Source organism: Petaurus breviceps, unplaced genomic scaffold (assembly GCF_028583685.1).
Source record: "Petaurus breviceps papuanus isolate PSGF00001 unplaced genomic scaffold, PetGlider_PUasm1.0 64, whole genome shotgun sequence".
NCBI lineage: Eukaryota > Metazoa > Chordata > Mammalia > Diprotodontia > Petauridae > Petaurus > Petaurus breviceps.
The window spans coordinates 476,351-503,188 of NW_027186428.1; the positions used below are offsets into that span (position 1 = coordinate 476,351).

Consider the following 26,838-nt stretch of genomic DNA (forward strand, 5'->3'; position numbering starts at 1 on the left):
AGGCCTAAAGTCTCCTCTCATTTTTTTTGCTCCTAAGCTCCCTAGTCAGTAACAGTCTGGAATGTATCAGAGTTTATATGCTGAAACTTTAGCTGGTGGATGACCTTAAGAAGGGCAGTTTATATAGCTCACTTTGTCTAAACATCCACACTTAAGTCTGTTGTCATCCTTTTCTTTTAAAAAAAATTTATTTTTTTTTTTGCGGGGTGGCCAGGTGGCGCAGTGAGTAAGCAGGCTGGCCCCACAGTCGGGAGACCTGGATCGGTTCCAGCCTCAGATACTCAACACCCACACAAAATAACTGGCTGTGTAACCTTGAGCAAGTTGCTTAACCCCAATTGCTTAAAAAAAAAAATTGGGGGGGTGGCTTTTTGGAAGGCATTTGGGATTAAGTGATTTGCTCAGGGTCACATGGCTAGTTTTTGTGTTAAGTGTCTGAGGCCAGATTTAAACTCAGGCCTTCCTGACACTGGAGGCGGTGCTTTATTCACTGTGCCACCTAGCCACCCCAAGTCATACTTTTCTTTAAGTTAGACCTGTTTAACAAATATTTAGGCCACCATAAATTGCTGTGTTGCAATCTAGCCATCATAAATTGCTGTATTGTAATGTACTTTGTGATAAATCCCATGTCTTTTTTTCCAAGTAGGTAGATGTCAAATTCTGACTGTATTTTGAAGAGAAAATGAAGACAACAGATTTAAGAGATGTGTCATTCCCAGCTGATAGGGAATCATGGTGTCCAGGTCTGGGAAAACCCTTTGAATAAATGGAGAACTAAGGCAGTATATACTTTATTTGTACTTCTAAGTATTTTACTCTAATATATTCTGAATTTGTATATTTTCTTTTACCCTTGAAATAGGGATAAAGAATAGACCTGTAATTTTATTGGTATAGAAAACTCCTGGATGAAGAAATTTTAAATGGAGTTTAGCACTTTTTCTCAACAACTTAAAGTCTCAGGGCATTGCTTAGAGCACTGAGAAATTAAATGATTTACCCAGGGTTAAATCCAGTATGTGTCTGAGGTGGGACTTGAACTAAGCTGACTCTGATGCAAGCTCTCTTTCCATTCTGGCACACTGCTCTTAACTGTGAGACAAAACCCAGAAAGCATAATCATGTGGTTTGGGTTGTGTGGAGATGGTGGGAATGAAGAAAAGGAAAAGGGAATTGGTCTGCTTTTCCCCTACCATACATCTCCATAATGATATCCTTTATACTGCTTAACTTTATGCAGTAAGTAATTAGTAATGTGTTGTCATGCTTCTTTTTTTTTTTCCCAAATGCTTTATTAACTTCTGATTTACATCATTCATTTCCGCCAGATTTTGAGTTACAAATTTTCTCCCTGTTTTTTCCCTACCCACTGCCCCAAAATAGCAGTCCCACAGGATATCCCCTCCTCCAGTCTGCTCTCTCCCATATTTTCTCCTATACCCCTTTAGATTTTTCAGTGGATCTCTATGCCCCTGTGCCTGTATATCTTATTTCCCAATTGCATGTAAAATAGTATTAATAATAGCATATATATGTATATATATGTATTTGATTTTAAAACTTTGAATTCCAGATTCATTCACTTCCTCCCTTGTCTCCCACCCTTACCGGGAAGATAAGCAGTTCAGTATAGGTTGTACATGTGTGGATAATGCAAAACAATAATATAGTAGATATATTGTAAAAGACTGACTATATTTCCCTCCCTCCTATTCCACCTCCCACTTGTTCTATTATCTACTTTGATCCCGTCCCTTTTCAAAAGTGGGTGCTTCCAACTTCTTCCCCCCCCCAGCCTGCCCTCCCTTCCATCATCCCCCCTACTCTCCTGGAGGGTGAGATACCCTATTTTGTGTATTTCATTTCCTCCTCAAGCCAAATTCAATGGGAATAAGGTCGACCCATTCCCTTTTGCCTTCCTGTTCTTCCCCTCCATTGTAACCATTTTCCCTTGCCTCTTCTATATGACATAGCTTACCCCATTCTGTCTCTCCCCATCTCCTCTCATTATATTCCTCTCTCACCTCTTAATTTCACCTTTTAAGTATCATCCCTTCCTGTTAAATTGGTCCTATGCCCTTCATCTGTGTATACCTGTAAACATATATACACGTTCACATATGTATTCTATGCCCATATACCCTCATATATAGACATATATATTTCTATTCCCTTCAACTACTGAGAAAAGTTTCATAAGTTACAATTATTGTTTTTCCATGTAGGAATGTTAATAGTTCAACTTTGATAAGTTCCTTATGATTTCTTTTCCCTGTTTACCTTCTCATGCTTCTTGTATCCAAATGTCAAATTTTCTATTCAACTCTGGTTTTTTCAGCAAGAATGCTTGAAAGTCCTCTATTCCACTGAATGACCATATTTTCTCCTGAAACATGATACTCAGTTTTGCTGGGTAGGTGATTCTTGGGTTTAATACCAGCTCCTATGCTCTCGGAATATCATATTCCAAGCCCTTTGATCCCTCAGTGTAGAAACTGCCAGATCCTGGGTTATCCTGATTGCGTTTCTACAATATTCAAATTGTTTCTTCCTGGCTGCTTGTAATATTGTATCCTTGATCTGGGAATTCCGGAACCTGGCTATAATATTCCTAGGAGTTTTCTTTTTGGGATCTTTTTCAGGAGGTGATCGGTGGATTCTTTCAACCTCTCTTTTGCCTTCTGGTACTAAAACATCAGGGCAGTTTTCTTCCTGGAGGATGATTTCTAGGTTCTTACTTTGGTCATGGCTTTCAGGCAGTCCAGTAATTTTTATATTATCTCTCCTGGATCTGTTTTCCAGGTCAGTGGTTTTTCCAATGAGATATTTCACATTGCCTTCTATTCTTTCATTTGTTTGGATCTGTTTAACAGCATCTTGATTTCTCATAAAGTCATTAGCTTCCATTTGCTCCAATCTAATTCTGAAGGAATGATTCTCCTCAGTGAGCTTTTGAGATTCTTTTTCCATCTGGCAAATTCGACTTTTTAAGGCATTCTTCTCCTCATTGCCTTTCTGAGCCTCCTTTGCCATTTGAGTCAGTCTGTTTTTTAAGGTATTATTTTCCTCAGTCAGTCTGTTGACTCTCATTTCATAAGTTTCTTGCATTGTTCTCATTTCTCTTCCCAATTTTTCCTCCACTTCTCTTACTTGGTTTTCCGAATCTTTCTTAAGGTCCTTTATGGCCTGTAACAAGCTTGTATTTTCCTTTGAAGCTTTTGGTGCAGGAGTTCTGACTTCACTGTTTTCTTCCTGTTCCATGCTTTGCTCCTTTTTGTCCCCAAAATAGGAGTGTATTGTTGGAATCTTCTGTCTGCATTGTTTCCTTTGCCTGCTCATTTTGCCACTCAATTACTTGACTTTTGGGCTTTTTGCCACAGTAGGGCTCTGCCACCAGACAGGGGAGCTTATGTCCCAAACGCTGGGGTTTTCTCAGCTGCCGGAGGTATTAGATGGGTGCCCTCTCTGAGGTCTCCACACCCTCTGGCAAGCTGGACACATACCCCAGAATCTCCACCCTAGACTGCAATCCAGATCCAAGCAGGTTAAAGCAAGAGTGATTACCCCTCAGACTGGTGCTTGGTCCCCCTACACTCTGCAGGCCAGGAGCTGAAGCCGCCTCATGGCTGTGCTGGTGTCTCAGCAGCTTCTTGCCCCGGGGGTAAAAGCCACGCACTCCCACTTACTGGTCCCAAAGTCCAGACTGCACTGGCCTGTCACCTTGTCCTTCGCATCTATGTATTGATAAATCTGGGAAAGGCCACCGCTGCTGCTGTTCTGGAGTCCCTCTGGCTGTGGCTGGTCAGGCCCGCTCTGGGGCTAAAGCCTTGGCGTGGTGCTGGGCTCGGCTCCCAGAGCACTGAGCTGGCCGATTCCTGCCGGCCTGCTGGGCTGTCCTCAGCGGGAGGTTAGCTTCTCTGTGTCATTTTGTGGGTTCTGCAACTCCAAAGTTTGTTTAGAGTCCCCTTTTTACATGGATTGGCGAGGGTGGAAGCGGGAGCTGCAGGAAGGTCATGCTTCTACTCCGCCATCTAGCTCCTCACTATTTCTTACCCCCCATGTCTTACACTTTCAGTTTTATCTTTGTAACCTTTCACATGCCCCCTTTGTCCCCCCACGTGACGACTATCAAGCTGTTAACTATCGTCTCCTGCCTGGATTATTGCCGTAGCCTCCCTCAAGTCCCACTCCAGTCCATTCTCCATTCATTTACTAAAGTGATTTTCCTACATTGCACGTCTCACCATGTCGCCCTCCTACTCAGTAAATTCTGTGGCTCTCTACCGTGTCAGGAACAAGTACAGAATTCTCTGTTAGGCATTCAAAGCATTTCATGACCTAGTTACTTCTTACTTTTCCACTCTTCTTATGCCTTTCTTCCTGATATGTACTCTTCAATCCAGTGACACTGGCCTTCCTGTTGTTCCACAAACAGGAGACTCCCATCTCTCAGCTCTGGGCATTTTCTGTGGCTGTGCTGCATGCCTGGAATACTCTCTGTCCTCCATTTTACCTACTAAACTCCCTGACTTCTTTTTAGTCCCAAGTAAAATCACATCTTTTGCTGGGCACCTTCCTTAGCCTCCCTTGATTCTAGTGCTTTCCCTCTGTTAACTATTTCCTTTTTATCCTTTACATAGCTTGCTTTCTATATATTTGTGTGTTGTCTCCCTCATTAGGTTGTAAGCTCCTTGAGGGCAGGAACAATCTTTTACCTTTTTTTATATCTTTAGCACTTAACATAATACCTGGCACACAATAGGCTCCTAATAAATTCTTATTGTTGAATCATTTTTCTTGGTATTTTATCTTCTGTTTCTTTTTATTAGTAATATTTATTCATTATTTTGGAATTTTGTTTTTACATTTCTTTAATTGTTCTAGGCAGTAATCGTCTTTGAGGTTTTTTTTGTAACCCTTTATTTTGTTTAGAAATGGAAGAGACCTTAGAAATGTTCAACCACTTAATTTTACATGAGGAACTTGAAACCCATAGAGTTTGAGTTAGTTCCCCAAGACAAGTGTCTTAGCTGACAGATAGCAAGGTAGCAAAGCCAGGATGTTGGGACTATTTTCTTATCTCTCATTTCTATTGTAATTTCTAAGTTAAGACTTTTGTGCCTGGCATTTAAGACCTTTCACAGTCTGACCCTACTGTGTTTCCCTCATGTTATTTGCCTGCTTTATCATTACCTTTTCCCATACGCCCACCTACATGCAAACTGGAGCACATGTTCTTCCTCTTCCTCTCACCTCATACCTGTGTTCATCTGCCTCTGTCTTTTGTCATGATGTACATTTTGCTCAGAAAACCTCCCTTCTCTAACTGTTGATGTCATGCCTGTCCTTTTTAATGGCCAACTAAAATGCTATCTGTTCTTGGATACTTTTTATGATCCTTCCCTTCCCCTGATGGTAATATCCTGCCCCCTCTGCATCTTCATATCACACATATCTGATGTACTTACTGTATAATATAAGTATTTGTGTATTTTTCTTATCCTTCTAGAACATAAACTCCATGAGGGTAAAGATTGTGCTTTATTTAAACTTGTATCTCTTCCAGAGCACATAGCCTGTTTCCTAGTGGAACGATGTAAAGTATCATTTGTGGATTTTTATTTTTTTATTTTGGGGGAATGCTGATACAGAACTGTGATTCTGAAGAAGCTGCATCATTATTGGAGTCAAAAGAAAAAAATGGAATTTGTTTGGTGTGTGGGGGAGCCAGGAGGACCAGAGGATCAAAAAGAAGGCTAAGGGCATCTCTAAAGTCAAGTTGTTCAAGCAAACACAGCAATTCAGTTCAACCTACTTCATGCACAGGTGTAGCAGAAGAACAAAATGTAGTGAGGAATAAAGCAAGGCTCAAAGAGGTATGTCATTCATGGAACCTCATATTTCCTAAACATTTGTGTTTTATTGGATTCAGTTTGGGGAAAATTTACTGAAGGCCTGTTTACCTTTAGGTAATTTTAGTTGGTATTAGTTGTAACAATTCAACCCTGAAATGTATTTTGGAAAACTGAGCATTATAGTAAAATCAAGCATAATGATGTCAGAAATAATTGATTATGTGTGTGTGTATACATATATGTATGTGTGTGTGTATTTAAATTCTAACAAACCAGACATGCTTTTTCATTTGCTTGTAGGCAATTTTGACTATCATATTTCAGCTTATTAGACCCTCATTGGAAAAATTCACTGTTCTGATATAATGAAATAATATATCAGGGTTTCATTTCTTTGAGAATGTATTAAAAATGCCTTCTGCTAGAGCTAACTCTTTTGCATGGTAAATTGAACTGTAAAGTGGTGTTGTTGGGGGAAATGCAAAAAAAACATAGATAATGTTTAATTTGTGGTTCTTCTAAGTTAGTATGTGTTTGCAAATGAACCTGAGATGTGACTGCCATTTTTCTTAGTTCCTGGCTTACTATGGGCAAATTCCTTTACCTCTTTGAACTTCAACTTTCTGTTTTGTAAGATGAGGATAATAAATGATTGCCTTACCTAACTTATTAATATCAAATTTTTAAAATTGATGTAAATAAGTACTTCTTAAACTATACAGTATCATGCAAATATAAATGAATAATTCTGTTGTAGTAGTGGATAATAAAATTCCTTAAAATGGAGCTATGATGCAGTGAGTGAGAGCTCCAGATAACCATTATGAAGACTAGCACTAGTCACTGTATTGAGTTTAATTTATAAACTCACTTAATCTTGCTTAAAAATACAAGTGGAAGAAGTGGATTAGATGGGATATTACTTTTTTTGCTTTGAGGCAGAAACTAATATTAGTGACATAAAGTTCTGAATACAAATTTAGGTGAATTATCTTTAATCATGAACACTCATTATCTTCCTTACCTTTTCCCCCCAAACATTTAATTACTCATACAGTTGAGAAAATTATACAGTTAAGTAGAAGGCTAAGGGCAACCATAAAGTCATTCAGGCAAAAACATCAGTTCAATTTAATCTACTTCGTGCACAGGTGTAGCAGCAGAACAAAATGTAGTGAGGAATAAAAGCAAGGCTCTAAGAGATATATTAAGATCCATATTGTAAGAGATAAATAGTCAAAGGATATGAAGTGGCAGTTTTTAAGAGAAGAAAAACAAATTGGTAACAAAGAGAAAGTATTCAGCTTCTCTTATTAAATAAATGTAAATTGAAACAACATTGAGGCAGAAATGTCTTTTTAAAAATGGACACACTATTAACAGAACTATAAATTAGTTCCAACCTTTTAGAAAGCTATATGGGGGCAGCTGGGTGGTGCACTGGCCTTGAAGTCAGGAGGACCTGAATTCAAATGTGACCTCAGACACTGGACACTTAATAGTGATCTTGGGCAAGTTACTTAACCCCAATTACCTTGCCTTCCCCCTCAAAAAAAAAAAGAAAAGGAAAAAAAAGAAAGCTATATGAAATTATACATTGTAATTATAATATTATGTGTGTCCTTTGACCTAATAGGACCAATACTTTGCAACCACAGAACCTCAGCAGGAGGACATTTGAATTAAAATAGGGTGCAGATCGGGATAATAACATTCCCTGACTTGTTACCTCAGGTATTTTTAGAGCCTAATGGTACTAGAAGTGGTTCCACTACTTCTATTTCAGATCAGATAATTCCTAAATAAAACTTTTTTGATTAGGTCATAATTAGGAGTAAGGTACAGACTACTTATGTCCCTTTTGCATCTTTCCATCAACTTTTGAGTCAGCCACAACTTTGATTCTTTAGAGAGTTTGATATTCCAAGATCTGTGACCATGGAACATCACAGGGAGAAACTTTGAGTTAAAAAGATGGGGTTTTTGACTGGGATACAACTTGGCATTATTAAAAGCATTGAACAGTTTTCCAAATTCAATATACAAGCCTCACTTGTTAAATTTTGGAGCCAGCTCACCATCTCAGATATATAGACAGCTAACTCAATGGGCTGGTTGCTCAACTGCTTGTAATAAGGCAACAGGCATCTTTCATCCCTTTTTACAGGATTTTTTTATCCTATATTAGTAATTTTTTACTATATTATTAAATCCTATATTATTTTTTATAGGAATTTTTGTAGGATGGAATACCAATGGATTTCACTGAGGAGGTTCCATAAAGTTATGGGTTTATGCAATCAACATAATTTCATCTGCAAACAGGACCATCTATAATTCACTTTATAAAATTTTTTAACATTGTAGTCTCCCAGTATGCCCAGTCCTTCCTATCTTCTACCTACAGAACCAGCTAACTCACGCATCAGTTGAGTCTTACATAATATGCAGTTATTTATATTCTTAGTCTCATACTTCTAAAAAGAAGAGATAGAAGAACATTTTCATATCTCTTCTTTGGGGTTAAATTTGCTTATATTTACAGGGTATTTAGTTTTAGTTTAGTTTAGTTTCTTTTTTTGCCTTTTGGAGGGCAATTGGGGTTAAGTAACTTGCCCAAGGTTACATGGCTAGTATTTTTTTTGTGTGGGTGTTAAGTGTCTAAGGCAGGAACCGAACTCAGGTCCTCCTGACTCTGGGGCCAGCACTTTACTCACTGCGCCACCTAGCCGCCCCATAGTTTTTATTTTTTCTCCATTGTAGTTATGTGTATATTAAATAGTTTTTCTGGTTCTCTTTATCCTACCTTGCATCAGTTTATATAATTCTCCCTATGTTTCTCTGTGTTCTCCATGTTCATTGTTCTTATAGTGCAGTAAATGAATCTCTTTAATGTTTCTGACTAATAAGCCATGACAAGTTATGTATAATTTATGTGCCAGGTTGTGGTTTGGTTTTTTTTTTTTTTGCTTTTTGGAGTGGGAGGGCAGGGCAGTTGGGGTTCAGTGACTTGCCCAAGGTCACACGGCTAGTAAGTGTGTCAGATGTCTGAGGCCGGATTTGAACTCAGGTCCTCCTGACTCCAGGGCCAGTGTTTTATTCACTGCATCACCTCGCCTCCCCCAGCCCAGTACTCTTAAACATCATTATGCTGCTTCTTCATTGTGCTCCCTGCCTGTGAAGGCACATAAGTAGATACCAGTGTCAGCAGTATAGTATCTCAGATCCTATAGAAGGGATATCTTAAATAGGAAGTTGAACTAGATTCTCTCTGAGATTCCTTTTAAGAATATATAAAAGAGGGGGTGGCTAGGTGGTGCAGTGAATAGAGCACTGGCCCTGGAGTCAGGAGGACCTGGGTTTGGATCCGGCCTCAGACACGTAACACAAAAACTAGCCATGTGATCTTGGGAAAGTCACTTAACTCCAATTGCCCTCCAAAAAGCAAAAAAAAAAATAAGAATACGTAAAAGAAGTGAAATTTACTACTGGCTTGTTGGATATATAGAAGGACAAGCATAGCTTTCAAAAGTTGCTAAATATCATGTTTTGGTAGTTGCTCCAGCAGTGTGACCATGAAGATTTAATGGAACTGGCTCTACCACGTCTAAGCAAGCTTGTAACTGTCTATGAATTTCTTCTCATGAAGGTGAGTATTTTCATTATATACAAAATATTCTTCTTTGGATCATGATACTTAATTTAGAAAGTTCAGTTTTACTTTATTTAAAATAAACTAAGGTATTTGGAATTTTCTGTACAATAGATGTCTGCAAATATTTATCAGATCTGTATTTGACATATGGTAGAAGGTGTCTGGTTGTCTGTATTTATTGTTGACTCCAGTGATAGAATCTGAATGGTATAGTAGTAGGTAGGGTGCTGGATTTGGAGTTGGGAGGACATGGGTTTAGATCCCACATCAAAGACTTTATAGCTGTGCGACAATGGGCAACAGTCAGTCATTAAGCACTTATTTGGCCTGGCACCATGCCAGGCACTGGGAGTACGAGAAAGGCAAAACTCAAAACTAAACAAAAAATCAAAAACTGGCCCATGGAGTCCTAGTGGGAGAGACAATATGTAAGTATTGATTTACACACAAGAGAGATAGGGAAGACGTGCAAGTAATCTGAAAGGGTGAGGCATCATCAGCTGATGGGGATAGACGGACTGGAAGCAAAGTGTCCTTCAGGAGGTTGGGTATGAGCTGAATCTTGAAGGGAGCCAGGGAAACTGAGTGGCAGATGTGAGAAGGTAGATTATTTTAGGCATGAGAAACATTTAATTAGAAGGCATAGGGCCTAGAAATTGTGTCGAGTTTGAGGACGTGTAAATGGGTTAGTGTGGCTATGTCATGGGGTATGTGCAGTAGTGTAAGGTCTAAGAGTGCTAGAAAAGTGGGAAAGAGGCCAGGTTATGAATAACTTTAAATGCCAAACAGGATTTTATATTTGATCTTGGAGATAATAGGAAGATACTAGAGCTCATTGAACTAGGGGCATGACATGGTTATACCTGTATTTTAGATGAATTACCTTGGCAGCTAAATAGAGGATGGATTGGGGTAGGGAGAGACTTGAGGAAGGGAGAATAATTAGAAGGCACTAGTTCAGTCAAGGGCTAAGGAAAATCAGAACTAGGATGGTGGCTGTGTGAGTGGAGAGAAAGGGAAGTTTGCTGAAGAGGTGAAGGTAGAAGAGACAAGATTTGTCAGTGGATTGGATATTTAGGATGAGGTGTTGAGTGACACCACATTTTTGAGCCTGGGTGACTAGGATGATGTTAGGGAAGTTTGGAAGGGGAGCAGCTTTGGGGTGGACTAGGGCAGGGGTTATTGGAGCTGGAACAGGAAGGATAAGGAATTTTGTTTTGGAGAGTTGAGTTTGAGATGAGGTGAGACAATAATTGAATCCAAGGAAACTAATGAGATGACCAAGTGAAATAGTACATCGAGAGAAGAGAAGAAGAGAGAAAAGAAGAAGGGGGTGATTGACAGTGTCAAAGACTGCAGAAGGGTCAAAAAGGATGAGCTTTGAGAAAAGGCCATTAGACATGGCAATTAAAAGATTAATTTTTTTTCAGTTCCAAATTCTCTCTCTTCTCCCATTCCTTCCCCCAGTTACTGAGAATGCAAGAATTATATTATCTATTATAGATATAAAGTAATGCAAAACATTTCCACATTAGCCATATTCCAGGAAAATAGTAACTACCACAAAAAACAACCAAGACAAAAGAAAGAAAAAATATGCTTCAAAATGCACTCTGAGTCCTTTAGATCTCTGTATGGAGGTGGGTAGCATTTTCTATCTGTCATGAGTTCTTTGGTATTGTGGTAGAAAATTGTATTGATGAAAGTTGTTAGTAATTTTAGAGAGAGTAGTTCTGGTTGAACAATGAGGTTGGGAGTCAGACTGCAGAAATTAAGAAGAGTGGGAGTGGAAAGGCATTGGAGGCACTTATTGTAGACAGCCCTCTCAAGAGTTTTAGCTACAAAAGGGAGGAGAGATCTGGCAAGGATAGATTGGTTCTTTTTAGGGGTGGAGGCAATGTGGGCATGTTTGTAGGCAGTAGGGAAGCAGCCAATAACAGATGCTACAGAGAGATCAAGGACAAAGATTCAGAAGAGGCTGTTAGATTTAGTATTGAAGAAAGATCACTGGTAACTCTGGAGAGGGAAGTTTCAGTTGAATGATAAAATGTGAACACAGATTGCACAGGGTTTAAAAGGGAGTGAGAGGAGAGGGAAGGAGCTGGGATCTGGAAGACCTGAGTTCAGATCTGGTCTCAGAAGCTTGTTAGCTCTGACCTGTGACCCTGGGCAAGTTACTTAAAACTGTTTGCCTCAGTTTTTTTCATCTGTAAAGTGGAGATAATAATTATACCTACCTCCTAGGGAGGATCAGATGATACAATTAATATTATAAAGTGCTTAGCACAGTGCCTGGCACATAGTAAGTACTATATAAATATTAGTTATTACTAAATGTAGATGGCATTCTTAAGGAGTTTAGCCATGAAAGAGAGAGGTGATAAAAGGAGGAGGAAATAATTGGATCAGGTGAGGGATTTTTAGACATAGAGGAGATAAGGGTGTAATTGTAGGCAGTAGGGAAGGAACCTAGTAGATAGATATTAGGGGTGATAAAATGGGAATGATAATATGGGTAATTTTATGATAATGGGATCAAGTGCAAAAGTAGATTGCCTTCCTTTGCAAAAAAAAGAGTCATTTCTTTGTTTGAGATCAGAAATCACTTAACTTCTCTGGTCCTCATTTCTGCATCTATAAAATGAGGTTGGATCAAGTGATCTTCATGGTCCTTTCCAGCTCTAAATCAGTGACATTATAATAGGCATTTTTTCATCCTTTTTGTGTCCATTTGAACCTATGCAGGAATAGTACAGTTGTGACATTGTGCTTCTGCCATTGACTGGCACTTGATTCCTTTTCCTCTGTTCTCAAAAATAGTGGAGTGATTAGCTGTTTCCTTCTCCAGTGGATTAAGATAAACTGAGGTTAAGTGACTTTTTCAGTGTCACACAACTAGTTAAGTGTCTTTTAAGAGACTGTGTTTGAGCTTGGGTCTTCCTTACTCCAGGCCCAGCTGGAGCCTGGCGTCTCTATCCACTGAGAACTCCTTTTGACAGAGAATTTGTGGTTGACTATAAATGGAGTGAAGCACATGCCTGATATTTCCAATGAGTTGGTTTTGTTTGCTTAAATATACTTCTTTGGTACAAGGAAAAGTTCTTTGGATTGGGGGGGTGGGGTTAGGATTTTATTGGAAAGTAACAGGAATGTTAAAAGTATCAGTATACCATTTATTTTGATAAGAATTATTTGTATTTTAAATATTACTACTTCATCTATTAGATTTTTTCTTCTTCACCAAAGGTTGAAAAGAGTCACCCAACAAAGCCCTTTTTCCCAGATGTATATAAGGAATTTGAAGAGTTGCATAAGATGATTAAGAAAATGTGTCAAGATTACTTCAGTAACTCTGTTCTGAGTTCTCAGCAATCCCTGGAAATAAAAAATAATGAGGTAATGGGCATAGGAAAAGGGAGTTTGCATACTAAAGTTATTTTTTTTTAAATGTCCTTTTACAAATGAACATAGGCAGTAATGTATTTTTATTCTTAACATCTTACCAACTTTTTTGTACTTAGCTTTTGGGATAACATCTTTATTTTGGATAAATTCTGTCTAGAATTCAGAATTTTTCATAATCTGATGCTAATTTTTCAGACTTATTTCTTCCTTACTGTTCTCTATATTTACTACATTCTGGCCACACTGCCTAATGAACATGATCTGGACTTTATGGCATCTTTGCTTTTGTGCATACCACCAATTCTCTATGACTTCCTCTTTCTTCTCCTATTGAATTTCCATCCGTCCATCAGTAAGCATTTATTATTTATTTAAAATTTTTTAAAAATTTATTTACTATAAGTTTACAACATTCAGTTCCACAAGTTTTTGAGTTCCAAATTTTCTCTCTTCTCTTCCCCCTCCATGGTAGCATGCAGTATCATATAGGTTCTACATATACCCTCATATTAAACGTTAGTCAAATTGTAAAGAAGAATTATAACCAATGGAATGAATAACGAGAAAGAAGAAACAAAACAGAGAGAGAGCAAGTAGTTTGCTTTAATCTGTATTCAGACTCTGTAATTCTTCCTCTGGATGTGGATAGCCTTTTTCATCATGAGTCCTTTGGAGTTGTCTTATAACCTTGCATTGCTGAGATGAGCACAGTCTATCAAAGTCATTCATCACAGATATGATATGTGTACAATGTTCTCCTGGTTCTGTTCCCCTCACTCAGCATCAGTTTATAGAACTCTCTACAGGTTATTATGGAGTCCATCTGCTCCTCATTTCTTATAGCACAATAGCATTCCTTTACATTCATATACAACTTGTTTAGCCATTCCCCAAATGATAGGCATTCTCTTGATTTCCAATTCTTTGCCACCACAAAAAAGAGCTGCTATAAAGATTTTTTATACATAAGGGTCCTTTTCCCACTTGTATGATCTCTTTGGGATACAGCTCTAGAAGTGATGTTGCTGGGTCAAAGGGTATGCACATTTTTATAGCCCTTTGGGTATTCTTCCAAATTGCTCTCCAGAATAGTTGGCTCAGTTCACAACCCCACCAACAATGCATTAATGTTCCATTTTTCCAACATCTTCTCCAGCATTTATCATTTTCTTGTTTTGTCATGTTAGCCAATCTGACCTATGAGATGTGGTACCTCAGAGTTGTTTTGATTTGCATTTCTCTGATCAGTAGTGATTTAGAGTATTTTTTCATATGCTTATATATGTCTTTAATTTCTTCCTCTGAAAACTGCCTGTTCATATCCTTTGACCATTTATAAACTGGGGAATGACTTGTATTCTTATGAATTTGATTCAGTTCTCTGTGTGTTTTAGAAATGATGCCTTTATTGGAGACAGTGGTTGTAAAAATTCTTTCCCATTTTTCTGCTCCTTCTAATCTTGGTTACATTGGCTTTGTTTGTACAAAAACTTTTCAATTTAATGTAATAAAAATTATCCATTTTACATTTTATAATGCTTTAGCTCTTGTTTGGCCATAAATTCTTCCCTTCCCCATAAATCTGACAGGTAAACGATTGCTTGCTGTCCCAGATTGCTTACAGTATTAACCTTTATATCTAAATTGTGAACCCATTTAGACTTTATTTTGGTATATGGTATAAGATATTGATCCATGCCCAGTTTCTGCTGTACTATTTTCTAGTTTTCCCAGCAGTTTTTGTCAGATAGTGAGTTCTTATCTCAGAAGCTGGAATCTTTGGTTTTATCAAACTATAGATTACTATAGTCATTAACTACTGTGACTTGAGTACCTATTCCATTCCACTGATCTACGACTCTTCCTCAGCCAGTACCAAGTAGTTTTGATGACTGCTGCTTTATAATACAGATTAAAATCTGGTATGGCTAGGCCACCTTCCCTATCATTTCTTTTCATTAATTCCCTTGATATTCTGAACCTTTTGTTCTTCCAGATCAATTTTATTACTATTTTTTTCTAGCTCTATAAAATAATTTCTTGGTGTATTATCCATTTTTTAAAGTCCAGTGTTAATGCCACTTCCTCCACGATTGCTGGTCCACTCCTACTGGTATTCACCTTCCTCCTTTGATCTCACAACACTTGGTCCTAATTCTGTCTATTGTTGGCATTAGTGTTTTTCTTCTCTTCCTACTATACCATAAGACTAAAGGAACCACATCCTCTGCATCTCCCTCACTGCTGACCATAAGGGCCCTCATTGTTTAAGTTTAACTGAATTGATGATTAGACTTATACGTTGTCTCTCTTGGCTGTGCATTTACATACATTAGTATATAAACTTTAAACTTTATTGAACTAGAAAGCAAGATAAACTCACATTCCTCACCTACATTATCTTAAAAAAAGATCTGTGGAGAGCATCTAATCATTTATTTATTAAATATCTCCTTAAAATTTACTAGATGCTGCCCTTGGATATCTTAAAAGGTTAAAAGTTATACATTAAACTATTACGAATACTAGAAAAACCCCTGGAAACAAGATGGCTTTTAACATACTGGAATGAAATGTTGGACCTGCAAATGTATATTGAGAGTACAAATTAGAACTTTACACACTGCAGTAAATTAAACTGAACTTCTAACAAGCTATTTTAATCTGAATTGAATTCATGTGATTTTTGTTTTGTTTTACTTTAAATTACAAAATGTAGATTTCATCCTTTTCACATGCCAAAATTTGTCTTGCTTTAATACTGTATACATCCATCTAAATCCATCTCTTATAGGTAGTCCATCAGTGATGTAGCCTCTATGGAGAAATGACATTGCATCAGTTTTTAAGGGGACACTGTCAAGGTTGGTAGGCTCAAAACTTGCCTGAATCCTTTTTTTCCCTTCCTCTGTTTTCTTTGGTTTTGTTTGAAATATCTATGTAGTCTCCTGTCCCTCCTTTTTCATCCCCTGGATGTGAGTTATGGCAATGGGGAAAAAGCAATTCGTAGCTCAGTATGCATGAATGTTTTTAAGGAAATAGACCAGTGACTGTCCCCAGGAGGAGGAGTCATAGTGTATGGAGGCAGCTTGAGGGGAAAGAGCCTGGAGATTTAGGCCTTAATCTTGGCTCTGACTTTTACTAGGTGTGTGACCTTGAGGAATTGATTTCACCTCTCTGAGATTCAGCTTCTCCATCTGTAAAATGGGTTTATAATACTCTTTGTACTACCTCTCTGGGGCTGTTGTAAAAAGAACTGGAATGCGTATTTAAAATGGGAGCTGGTATCATTAAGAAATCTGCCTTAGTTCTAAGTCAATTTTATGATGAGCTTTCAGGCCCCATGGAAGAGAACTATGAAGTTTTAAGAAAACCTTTGCAGTGTCCTCTTCTAAACTTTGCTAACACCGCAACTTTAATTTTTGGGAATGACTTTTTTTGCTACTGGTACTCACTGTAATCATATATCTTTGTCCCTGCCTGATTATGTAGTGACTAACTTAAAAGAGGGACTCTGTGTACCAAATTGTGTTTAGTCATGTAGTTATTATTTACTTGTCCTTGAAAAGTTGTTACTTTCTTTAATTTTTTTTTTTGTCCCTAAATTCTAGGTTGCTGAGTCACTGGGAATTACGAAAGAGCTTCTACAGAAGAAAGAACTAGAAAAGAATGGCTTTTTGCCTCAGTATACGCTCAGTGCAGTTGAAGTGAGGCTAGGAGAAATTATTGGACAGAAAAGAGAAAATGAGGTAGGTATTTGTGGTGGAAAAGTTATGTAGCACTTATGAAGTGCCACCTCCTATAAGGAAGCCTCTCCTGTTCTCTACCCCCCCTCCCCCACTGCAAGTGCCCTCCCTCTGGAGCTTACTTTGTATATGTTTTTTGTATTTAATTTCCTGTGTTTCCACAGTAGAATGTAAGGTCCTTGAGTGCAGGAGTTGTTGGTTTTTGTTTTTCTATGTGAATCCCTGAATCCTTTCACATAGTAGGTACTTAATATAAGTGTTTGTTGAATTGAAAAAAATCCTTGGACTTGGAGTGAGAAGACTTGGCTTTGAATCCCAGCTCTGATAACTTTTCAGCTTTGTAACTTTAGAACATTATTTAACTTCTCTGATTCAGGTTTTCTTATTTGTAAAATGGAGTTAATTTATTTAATCTGTCAGTAATTAATAAACATATATAAAGTGCCTTCTTTGTGCCAGGTACTGTGCTAAACCTTTGATTTTAAAACTTTGAATTCCAGATTCATTCCCTTTCTCCCTTGTCACCCACTCTTACTGGGAAGATAAACAATTCAATATAGGTTGTACATGTGTAGCTATGCAAAACATTTCCATAGTAGATATATTGTAAAAGACTCATTCTTGTCTTTTTTTTTTTTGGAGGGCAATTGAGGTTAAGTGACTTGCCCAAGGTCACATGGCTAGTTTTTGTGTTAAATGTCTGAGGCTGGATTTGGACTCAGGTCCTCCTGACTCCAGGACCAGTGCTCTATTCACTGTGCCACCTAGCTGCCCCATAAGACTCATTCTTAATATTCTTGGCTGCATAGGTTTTATTTATACAAGAAAACTTTAATCTAAAATTATCAGAATTATCTATTTTATACTTCAACAATTTTCTCACCCTGGAAGATGATTTAAGGTCTGATACTGCTGAATCTGTTTCCTTGACATCTTTTCGCCCATTCTGGAGAACAATTTATATCCCAAAGGGCTATGAAGCTGCTTACCCTTGGATCTAACAATACCACATATAGGTCGGTATTTCAAAGAGATCAAAAAGGAAATAGACCCATATGTACCAAAATATTTATAGTTACTTTTTTTGTTGTGGCAAAGAATTGGAAATTGAGGGGATGCCCATCAATCAAGGAATGGTTGGACAAGTTGTATATAATTGTGTTGGAATACTGTTGTGTTATAAGAAATAATGAACAGAAAATCTTGGAAAGACTTTTTGAATTAATGCAAAGTGTAATGAGCAGAACCAGGAGAGCATTGTACATAGTGACAGCAATATCATATTATGATCAACTCTGAATGATTTAGCTATTCTTAGGAATACAATTAAATACAAAACAATCTGGATCTTAAAATTTTTAAAAATAAGTGTTAAAGATTAAAAAAAACCCCCAACTACAGTCCCTGTTACTTTGAAACACTGAAGTCTATTCCAGTTGTGCTATTTCTTCTTCTGCAGAATTGGGCTGATTTGATTCCAGATATGTGGATATACAAAAGTTTTAGTGCAGTTTTAAGCTGTTATATCTGATAAATATAAAGTTGATCTAAGTAGGAATTATAATTAAGCATTTCTTTAGACAAAATGCACACACACACACACAATCTAAATGTTTTGCAGTTATCCAGCATGTCAAAAAAGCCAAACTTTTATTAGCATTCAGTTCAGCAAACATTTACCAAAAGCATACTCTGCATTATGCTGTCCATATTGGGCTTACAAAGACAGATAGTATTGTTCCCAAGGATGTTACAGTTCTACTAGGAAATAGATAATTTTTGGAGGGGGGGGGTGGATTGGACCTGTGGTTTCATTGTGGAGAACATTCCTCTCTTTGCAGATGGGTATTTGCTCTGCAACTTATAGTCTTAGAGAGTTGCCTCAGGTATTGAGAGGTTGTGATTTGCCTCACACAATGATCATGTGTAAGAGGTAGGACTTGATTGACATTTGACCTTTTTGATCCTGAGGCCAGCTAGCTCTCTGTCCATTATATGATATTTTGTAGGTAACACATTAGGCTGGAAACCAGTAGTAATAGAGTAAATATATGGAATGATATGCTTAATAATTTTAATACATTAGTTAAAAAGAAAAAAGCCCTTTTATTTATTAATTATTAATTAGCCACATATATCCACTACTTATAAGTATCTTAATATAATGCTACTGCATGCTTGGTAATTCATTTAAATTCATTCAGTCAAGCATTTATTAAGGGGGAAAAAGGGAAATAAAACCCCTGAATGTTAGCACCTGTGCTCAAAGTGTTTGTATTCTATGGGGGGATTAAACATTTACATGGATAAATAAGTACAAAATAATCTTGGGCAGGAGAGAACCCTAACAAGTAGGGAGATCAGCTGAATGGTCCCCGACTTGTGCTGTATAGGAAGCTAATGACTCTAAGTGAGAAGGAATTACTTTCAGGAGTAGGAGACAACCTGGGCAAAAGGCTGAATTCAGGATTTTTGACTGGTGTGTTGAGTATGTGAAGAGAAGACTCATGAAAAATAAAGCTTTAAAATAAAGCCAGAGCCAGACTGAAGGTTTTTAAATGTCAAATTGAGGAGTTTGTATTTTATTCTATAAGCTACAGGGAAACCATCTTGCATATTTTAGTAGAGTGATATCAGATTCTGTAATAATAGTGCTTGCATTCCCTACTTGATGTATGGAAACTGTTTTATAAATCCTAAAAGCATTACAGAAATGTGAATAATTACAACTGTGCCAAAGTCAATTAATTACTCTTTGAAACATTCAATTACTGTAATTTTAATTCTTAAACATTCCTAACACTATTGACACATCAGAAAAGGTACATTTTTCATGTTGTTTAGTGAATTGGATTTTTATTCATAGATACTTGAAGAAGTGCCAGTGCCAGTCAAAAGAACCAGGATAGAAAGTGGATCCAAGAACATGAATGATAATTCTGCTAGTCACAGTGGATTCAAGGAGAAAACCATACCTTTGTGTAACAAAGTTAACACTGAAGGTAACATTTCTATGGCACTCAATGACTGTATGCACTAATTGTTCAGTAGTATTTCAGGTTATTTACAAATTTTTAAAAAGTAATCTCTTGAGGAATGACCAGTTTATTATCTTCAGTGTTTGAAGGTTTTTTAGGTTTATAAGAGTTCTGCTTAAAGTGATACTCTCTCGAGGGTGTCACTTAGTTCCTCAGAAACCTTTTGATAGCTCCCCATTGCTTACAACATGACTATATTTCGGATCACTTTTTTTTTAGACACAGGTTGGGTCCCTGTAGGAAACCTACCAGGATTTTCTTCCACACGATAGCCAACCTCCACCCAGTACATGATGTCTCTTGTCTCTTTCCAATAATAACAGTAATAGCAGTAGCAAGTATTTATTTGGCACAATGCTTTTTGTATATAAACAACCCTATGGGGTGGGTGCTATTATCTCCATTTTAAAATAAGGAAACTGAGACTAAGAGATGTCCATGAACATACAACTAGTAAGTGTCTAAGCAAGAATTCAGGCTTAGGTCCTGATTCCAAGCTTCAGTGCAGTTCCCTTGTACCCTTTCTTACTACATTCTGTTTAGTTGTACATATATCTCATCTTTCCTACTAGATAGTAAGCTCCTTGAAGATAGGGACATTGTCTTGGAGAAAGAAGGTGGTCCTGGAGCTGAGAAAACCAGGAGTTCTCTTATGGAGGTTGGAAGTGAATGCATTCCAGGTTTAGAGGTTGAAGAAATCTATAATTTGGCAAAGGGGTTTAAAAAATTAAAATTAAAAAAATAAACTTTTAAAATGTGAAAATGTAAAATGTAAAAAGCTGCAAAGTTACATTGAAGCCAGGTTTTGGATGCCTTTAAATGCCTGAATTTTATTCCAGAAGTAATGGAGGGCTACTGGAATTTATGAAGCTGGGGAATGACATAGTCAAACCCGAGCTAGTAATGCCTTTGTTCTTATACTCATTTTTTCTTTCTGTAAGATAAGGTGGCTGGACAACATGGTTTTTTAAGGTCCCGTGTTCTATAACATGACCTACCAAATTGGCCTTAGAAATCATTGCAACCATGTATTGAAATTTTTTTTGTTTAGTAAAAGTAACAAACATTGACTAAAATATACATAGAAAAAAAAGGATTGCATATGAAATTGACTCTTACATAAAACCTGATTTTATTTTTGAGTTCAGCATACTTGAAAAAAATAATTTTTACTCTTATTTTGATTTTTATATTGACTAAATTTCCCCCTTTATCCCTCTTCTTGCCCTCTCCCAGAAAGCTATTCCATACAATAACATTTTTAGAAAAAGAAAAAATAGCAAAACCAGTTAGTATGTCAATCTGATAATACTGCAATTTAATATGTATCTTTTAAAGCTGTTGGCTTGTCTATGATTGAGTTTAGACTTCTTTTTGTTCTCTTATGTGCATTTTAAAAAATGTCCATGTATTTTCTAGCTGTCTTTGTTCAACTGGTTTGATCATTTCAAGGGTTAACTTTGTTTTAGATTCATCTGACTGGTTAGTTAGGTTAATAACCTACCAAACTGCTGTTTGTCAGCAGTCTGCAAGCTAATGTATGATGTAATGCTGAATGTTTCATTTCTGTTTTGCTTTTTCAGAATGGTTTCTTTTTGTTGAGGTAGAGATATAGCGAATAGACTTGGATATGGATATAGGATGGACTTGGAGTCAGGAACACCCAGGTTAAAATTTTGCCTCTGACAAATAACTGTGACCATTGGAAAATTAATTAAACTTCTCTGAGTTGCAATTTCATCTCTAAAAAGGGGATGATACCTGTTGTACAGAGGATTTTTGGTAGGGACAAATGAGAATCATCTCATTTGATAAATGTCAAAGTTTTTACAAACTGTAAAGCATTATATAAATGCCACTTAGGATAATAATGATTAGATTCAAATTAATTGCTGTATAGTCCTCAAAGTAGTACTGTCATTTGAAAACTAACCTTTTTAAAGGCAATTGTGGCCAATACCAGAGCTTTGGGCACTGGAAAATGATTTTTTTTTCAGCCATAGCAGTGCCGGGTGTAGGTATGTAGATGAAATCATTCTTAGCTGTTAAAATTATTCTGTGAAACAAATTTTGCTATCAGTCCCATCTAGTAAGATTTCATTCTTTTAGTTTTTGCTAAGGGAGTTAATATATAATTGGTAATTGTTAATAAATAATCAATATAATCAAGACTTAGCTTATGCTTACTACAGTGAAACACTAAATTTAAATGTATATCTTTATGTTGGCAACTATGCTTGGCCCAGGGAGAGATACAGAATTCAGATAAGATCCTATTCCTCCCCTATGGAACTGAGTATAACACTGAGTATAATTGATAATACACAAGCATAAATATAGCATGTATGTTCTGAATTGCAATTCAGTATTTTAAGAAATCAGTGGATCTATGATCTCTTCGTGGGAGTACTCCTGAGCATCTCCTGTCCATGTTTATTGTCCAAAAAGGATCTACCTAGTCTCTGGGGTTTCTTGCATACTGTTATCTTACTTGGCTTGTCTTGTTCTCACTACATAACTTGACCACCTCTACTGATTATAGATTTTTTGGGTGATTCATTTTATGCCCACTAATTTTTACTTCCAGTGCATTTTGGGGCATTTGCAATTGTGATTATATGAAAATGATAATAGGATATGTGATCATGGTGGTTTTATTATATATATTAAAGTTAATTTATTGAACAGCCATTAAATGTTTATATGTTTAATTTTTCCCACATGCTTTAGGTTTCAACCTCCTGCTTAATGGGACTACATCTCAGTCCTCAGAAGAAACTGGCCAGCCACCTAAAGCATGTGCTGATGTGGAAGGCAAGAATGAGCTGCCTAAAGCATTTCCTGATGTAGAAAGCAAGAATGAACCTGCAAATTCTGTTATCCTATTCCAGGCTGTTAAAGAAATGAAAACTTGTTCCCAGTTAGAAAATCCAGGTATTCTGTTTCAAGAACAAACAGAGTTACTCCATAAATATGTTCATGATCACCCCCCTGACCAGAATACTTCTGATATATCTGCCATTTCTGATTTCTGTTGTACCATGTTATCTGATAAAGATTCCCCATGGCCTGGGCATGAGATTCAAATCAGAAGAGAGAATGAGGATTGTAAATCTCATCAGGAATTTTTTAATCCAGGTAATGAGATTCATGAGATAACACCACAGCCTGAAAAGATTTCGTCAACAGATGTGCCCATGGACAGTTCATGCCAGACTTCTTTGGAATCACAGCATCACCCTTTACTAGAAGCATCTATGTCCACTGAGGGCATTCTTGAAAATTCTACTGAAAATTTGGACCAGTTCCCTGAGTCATTACAGAATGTCCAAAGGGAGCAGGATAGTGCAGTTGCTGTACGTGAAACTCTGGCCTTCGAAATTACTGATGAGAGCCAGGAATTGTCTCCAGGACATGAACAGATTTTTATTCAGACTTCAGATGGGCTTATCCTGTCTCATCCAGGAACAGTTGTATCAGAGGCTAATGACATTGTTATAGTAACAGAGGTCGATGGTACTGCAGTGCACATCAGTACACCCGATGGACTTCCTCTAGAAACACTCGAAGCATTACTGGCAGTCGAAAGACAGAACCAGAGTGAGAACATTTGAACTCATAATTAAATAGTATCAGAACCATAGTTTTTACATTTATATATAGTTGTCTAAAGAGATGGCCTATTTCAACAAATGTATATTTTTCTAATGTGAATACTGAAACAGGTGGGCCTTTTAACTTATTTATAAAGAAGTATCTTGTTTCTACAGTGAAATGTATTTTTTTATGTATCTTGTCCGAACTGAAAATAGCTAAATTTAACCAAAAACCATGCTGGTTTTTTATTTAAAACCTTATCTTTAAAACATCTTTTAAAACTTCAAGAGCTTTTGATGAATGTTGTGAAAAGTACATTATCATTTGTTTTATGAAACTTTTTACAACTCTCCCATTCCCTTTCTACCTACCACAATGCAGTTTGCTTCACTGCATTTTGACAGTGATGTCTATTTTGGAAACTTCTTGGAAGATATGTTTTTGAAAAATTGATTGTAAGGTATTTTCCTTGGAAAATAAGTAGAATATCATTATTACTATCCCAGTTTTAGAGATGAGATAGAAGAACTGGGGTTTGAGCAATTTCTTTGTGGTCTGTTTCAAGAAAGAACTAGTATATTAGTCAAGTCTCACTGGGCTTCAGTTTCCTCTGGAAAAGTAAAGAGACCCTTTACTTTGATTGAAGACCCTTCACATTCTAAGATGTCTATTTTATTCAATTTTTACAGATTTTGTTCAATAGAATTTGCCCTAGTCTGTGGTAATATTCTACAATGCAAACTTCGATGTTTTAGTCATTATACTAAATGTAAATAGTCCATGGGGAGATAAAAAAATAAATTTTTGACCTCATCCCTTGTTTTTCACAAAGGGTTACAAGACTTAATGAGACAATCAGAATTATCAAAAGTAGCATATAATCAAGTGCCAAAATATGCAATACAGACTATCATAGTACTTCTCTTAAAATAATAATTTTGGATTATCTTGTTTGATTCTCACAATAATCTTTTCTCAGGGAACTGAGACTCATGCTACATGACATAGTTGCCAGAATCAAGACTAGTATTCAAATTTCTTGGTGCTTTTTCCTTCTAAAACAATGTTTTTATTAAATTTTCTTTATACTGCTGCAATTTCCCAGTATTCATGTACTACTACCCTGCCCCGTCCATTGAACCCTCCCTGTAATAAAGTATAAGTGATAAAAATGGCAAATTGATATGTCTAAAGAATGGATCATCAGTCTTCAGGATTTAAGATGGGTCATTACATTTATCTGAGTCCTCATATCTTTTTAGTGTTATTTTTCCTCACAGCATTATGGTTGTTGTGCAGACTTTTACCTAGATTTTGCCTTCTTTATTCTTCATTGGTCAATATAAGCCCTCCCAAGTTAATTTGAATTCTTGTATTTGTAATTTCTTAATGGCACAATAATATCTCATTGTATCCATATGCCATAGTTTGTTCAGCCATTTCCTAGTTTATGGGAATAAAATTCTTATTTTCCACCTTTCTCCCCTTTTTTTGATGCCACTGAAAGTGTTGATAGAAGTAATTGGGTATATATAAGACCTTTATCTCTGTCTTTGACATCCTTAGTGGATACAACCAGTCTGGTGGCTTTTTTCCTTTTTAAGTGCTATATTGAAGACTTTGCATCGCTTTCACTTCACAATAAGGCTCCCTACCCTCAGTGGAACCTTCTGGAGTATAAGTGTTCTGTGAATAGATTGTTTTTCTTTGTAATTGTATTTCTAATGCCTTGCATGGTACTGAGCTCGTATTTATACTTATTGACTCAAAACAAGTAAGTATAGTCAAGCAAAACGTTGCCACATTGACCATGGGTGAATACCAGTGCATCATTTCTTACCTCTGTTCCCCACTTCTGGTGACAGTGAGGGGAAGCATGCTTCACTATCTATCAGTGGTGACTACATTGATCAAAGTTCTAAAATCTTGTTCTTAGCCCACCCCACCCTCATCATATAGACTTTTTCTAGTTCTGACTTACTCTGCTTCAACTCATCAAAGTCTTCCCAAGTTTCTCTGGTCTCCATACTTGCTGTGTGTTACAGTGGAATAATTCTATTCATATACCATAATTTATTGCCATTCCTCAATCAGTGGAAATCTACTTATTTTCTAGTTCATTAAAATTTCTTGAATTTATACTTTTTAAAACATTGTTTATTTTTGAATTTACCCTCTTTCCTACTACTACCCCGCCAAGGCTCCCTTGTAACAAACGTTAAAAAAGATGTGCAGTATTCTACATCCCTGTAGAATCTACACAGACTCTGTGATAAAAGGTGGGAGGTGCAGTTCTCTGATTCTTCTGGATATAAGTTTGATCATTATATCATAGCATTCAGAAGGGTATTTCCCCCCATTTGTATCACTGTATGCATGTTGTGTTCTTAGTTTTGCTTATTTTACTTCATATCTTCCTATGTTTTTTTCTTACTATACTGTGTAACCAGAAACATTTGGTATATATGGGCTCTTTCCTTCTGACCTTGACATCCTGATGCTTTTTCAAAACCATAATACTGTGGGATGATTTAGAGATCATATAGTCTGACATTACTTAGTGGAATAAATTATAAACTATTTAGATTTTAACATTTCTAGCAGAGATAGTGAAAATGACAAGAACTTTACCTCAAAATGTCTTAAAGTAGCTAGTTTTGGTGGGTCAGACTTCTTCCCAGCAGCATAAAAATCTTAAGAATCTGTGCACAGTTTAACTGACAGCTCTTAAAGTACAAAGCACTTATATAAATTTTTTAAAACTACATTATACATGAGATAGGTACATCAAATATTATAATCTCCATTTTATAGATCAGCATGGGATGGGTTGGGTTGTGGTTTGACCATGGGTCATACTGCTAGTGTCAGATGTAAATGGATTCGAGCATACCATATATTCCTGAGGCCCAAGTCTAGTAATATTAATGAAACATGGTGTAGTTGATAGAGTTGGCCTTGAAGCCAGGAAGCCTTGGATTCAAGTCCAGCCTCAGAAGCTGTGTGACCCTAGGCAAAATCACTCAACTTCTCAGTGCTCTTTATCAGAGATGTTAATCATACAGGCCTCAATACTCCTGAGTGTTTCTCTGAAGCAGATTAAAATGTAATTGGGAAATATTTAACTAAATAAAAATAAACATAATACACTTTAAAATTAAGTTGTGCCTCTTGCAAAGATGTTTCTGTATAGAATAGAGGCCTTCATTTCTACATGAGTTTGACACCACTGTTGAGAAGCTGCCCATCTGCTTTGGCAGAAGTTCTGCATTAGAGTTCCATGCCAATAAAAACACAGATCCAGTTCTTAGAAAACAAAATTTAGTTTCTTGAGGCTACTTGAATGTAGACCTAATATATCATCAGGAAGTATAAAGTCTACTACTAGCATATTATTTTACGACAGTAAAATACTGCAGTGATGTAATGTCAACATGACCATGAAATCAGAAGAATTGGGTTCTACTCCTGGTTCTGCTGATAACTCAATATGACTTTGGGTAATTCTCTTGGCCTAATGAGACCAATATAATGCTCAG

The 26,838-nt window shown here is 36.8% G+C and overlaps 1 protein-coding gene across 1 annotated transcript in view; it reads left to right on the forward strand.

Moving 5' to 3' along the window:
- The window catches only part of ZNF839 (zinc finger protein 839), a 38,970-nt gene extending 13,532 nt beyond the window's left edge, over positions 1-25,438 (forward strand). The window contains exons 3-8 of the mRNA XM_069103740.1: positions 5,655-5,879; positions 9,415-9,507; positions 12,760-12,909; positions 16,530-16,667; positions 19,531-19,666; positions 22,433-25,438. Coding sequence (XP_068959841.1) covers positions 5,655-5,879; positions 9,415-9,507; positions 12,760-12,909; positions 16,530-16,667; positions 19,531-19,666; positions 22,433-23,316 — 1,626 coding nt within the window. The 3' untranslated portion in view covers positions 23,317-25,438. The remainder of the gene's footprint in view (positions 1-5,654; positions 5,880-9,414; positions 9,508-12,759; positions 12,910-16,529; positions 16,668-19,530; positions 19,667-22,432) is intronic.
- Positions 25,439-26,838: the final 1,400 nt, after the last annotated feature.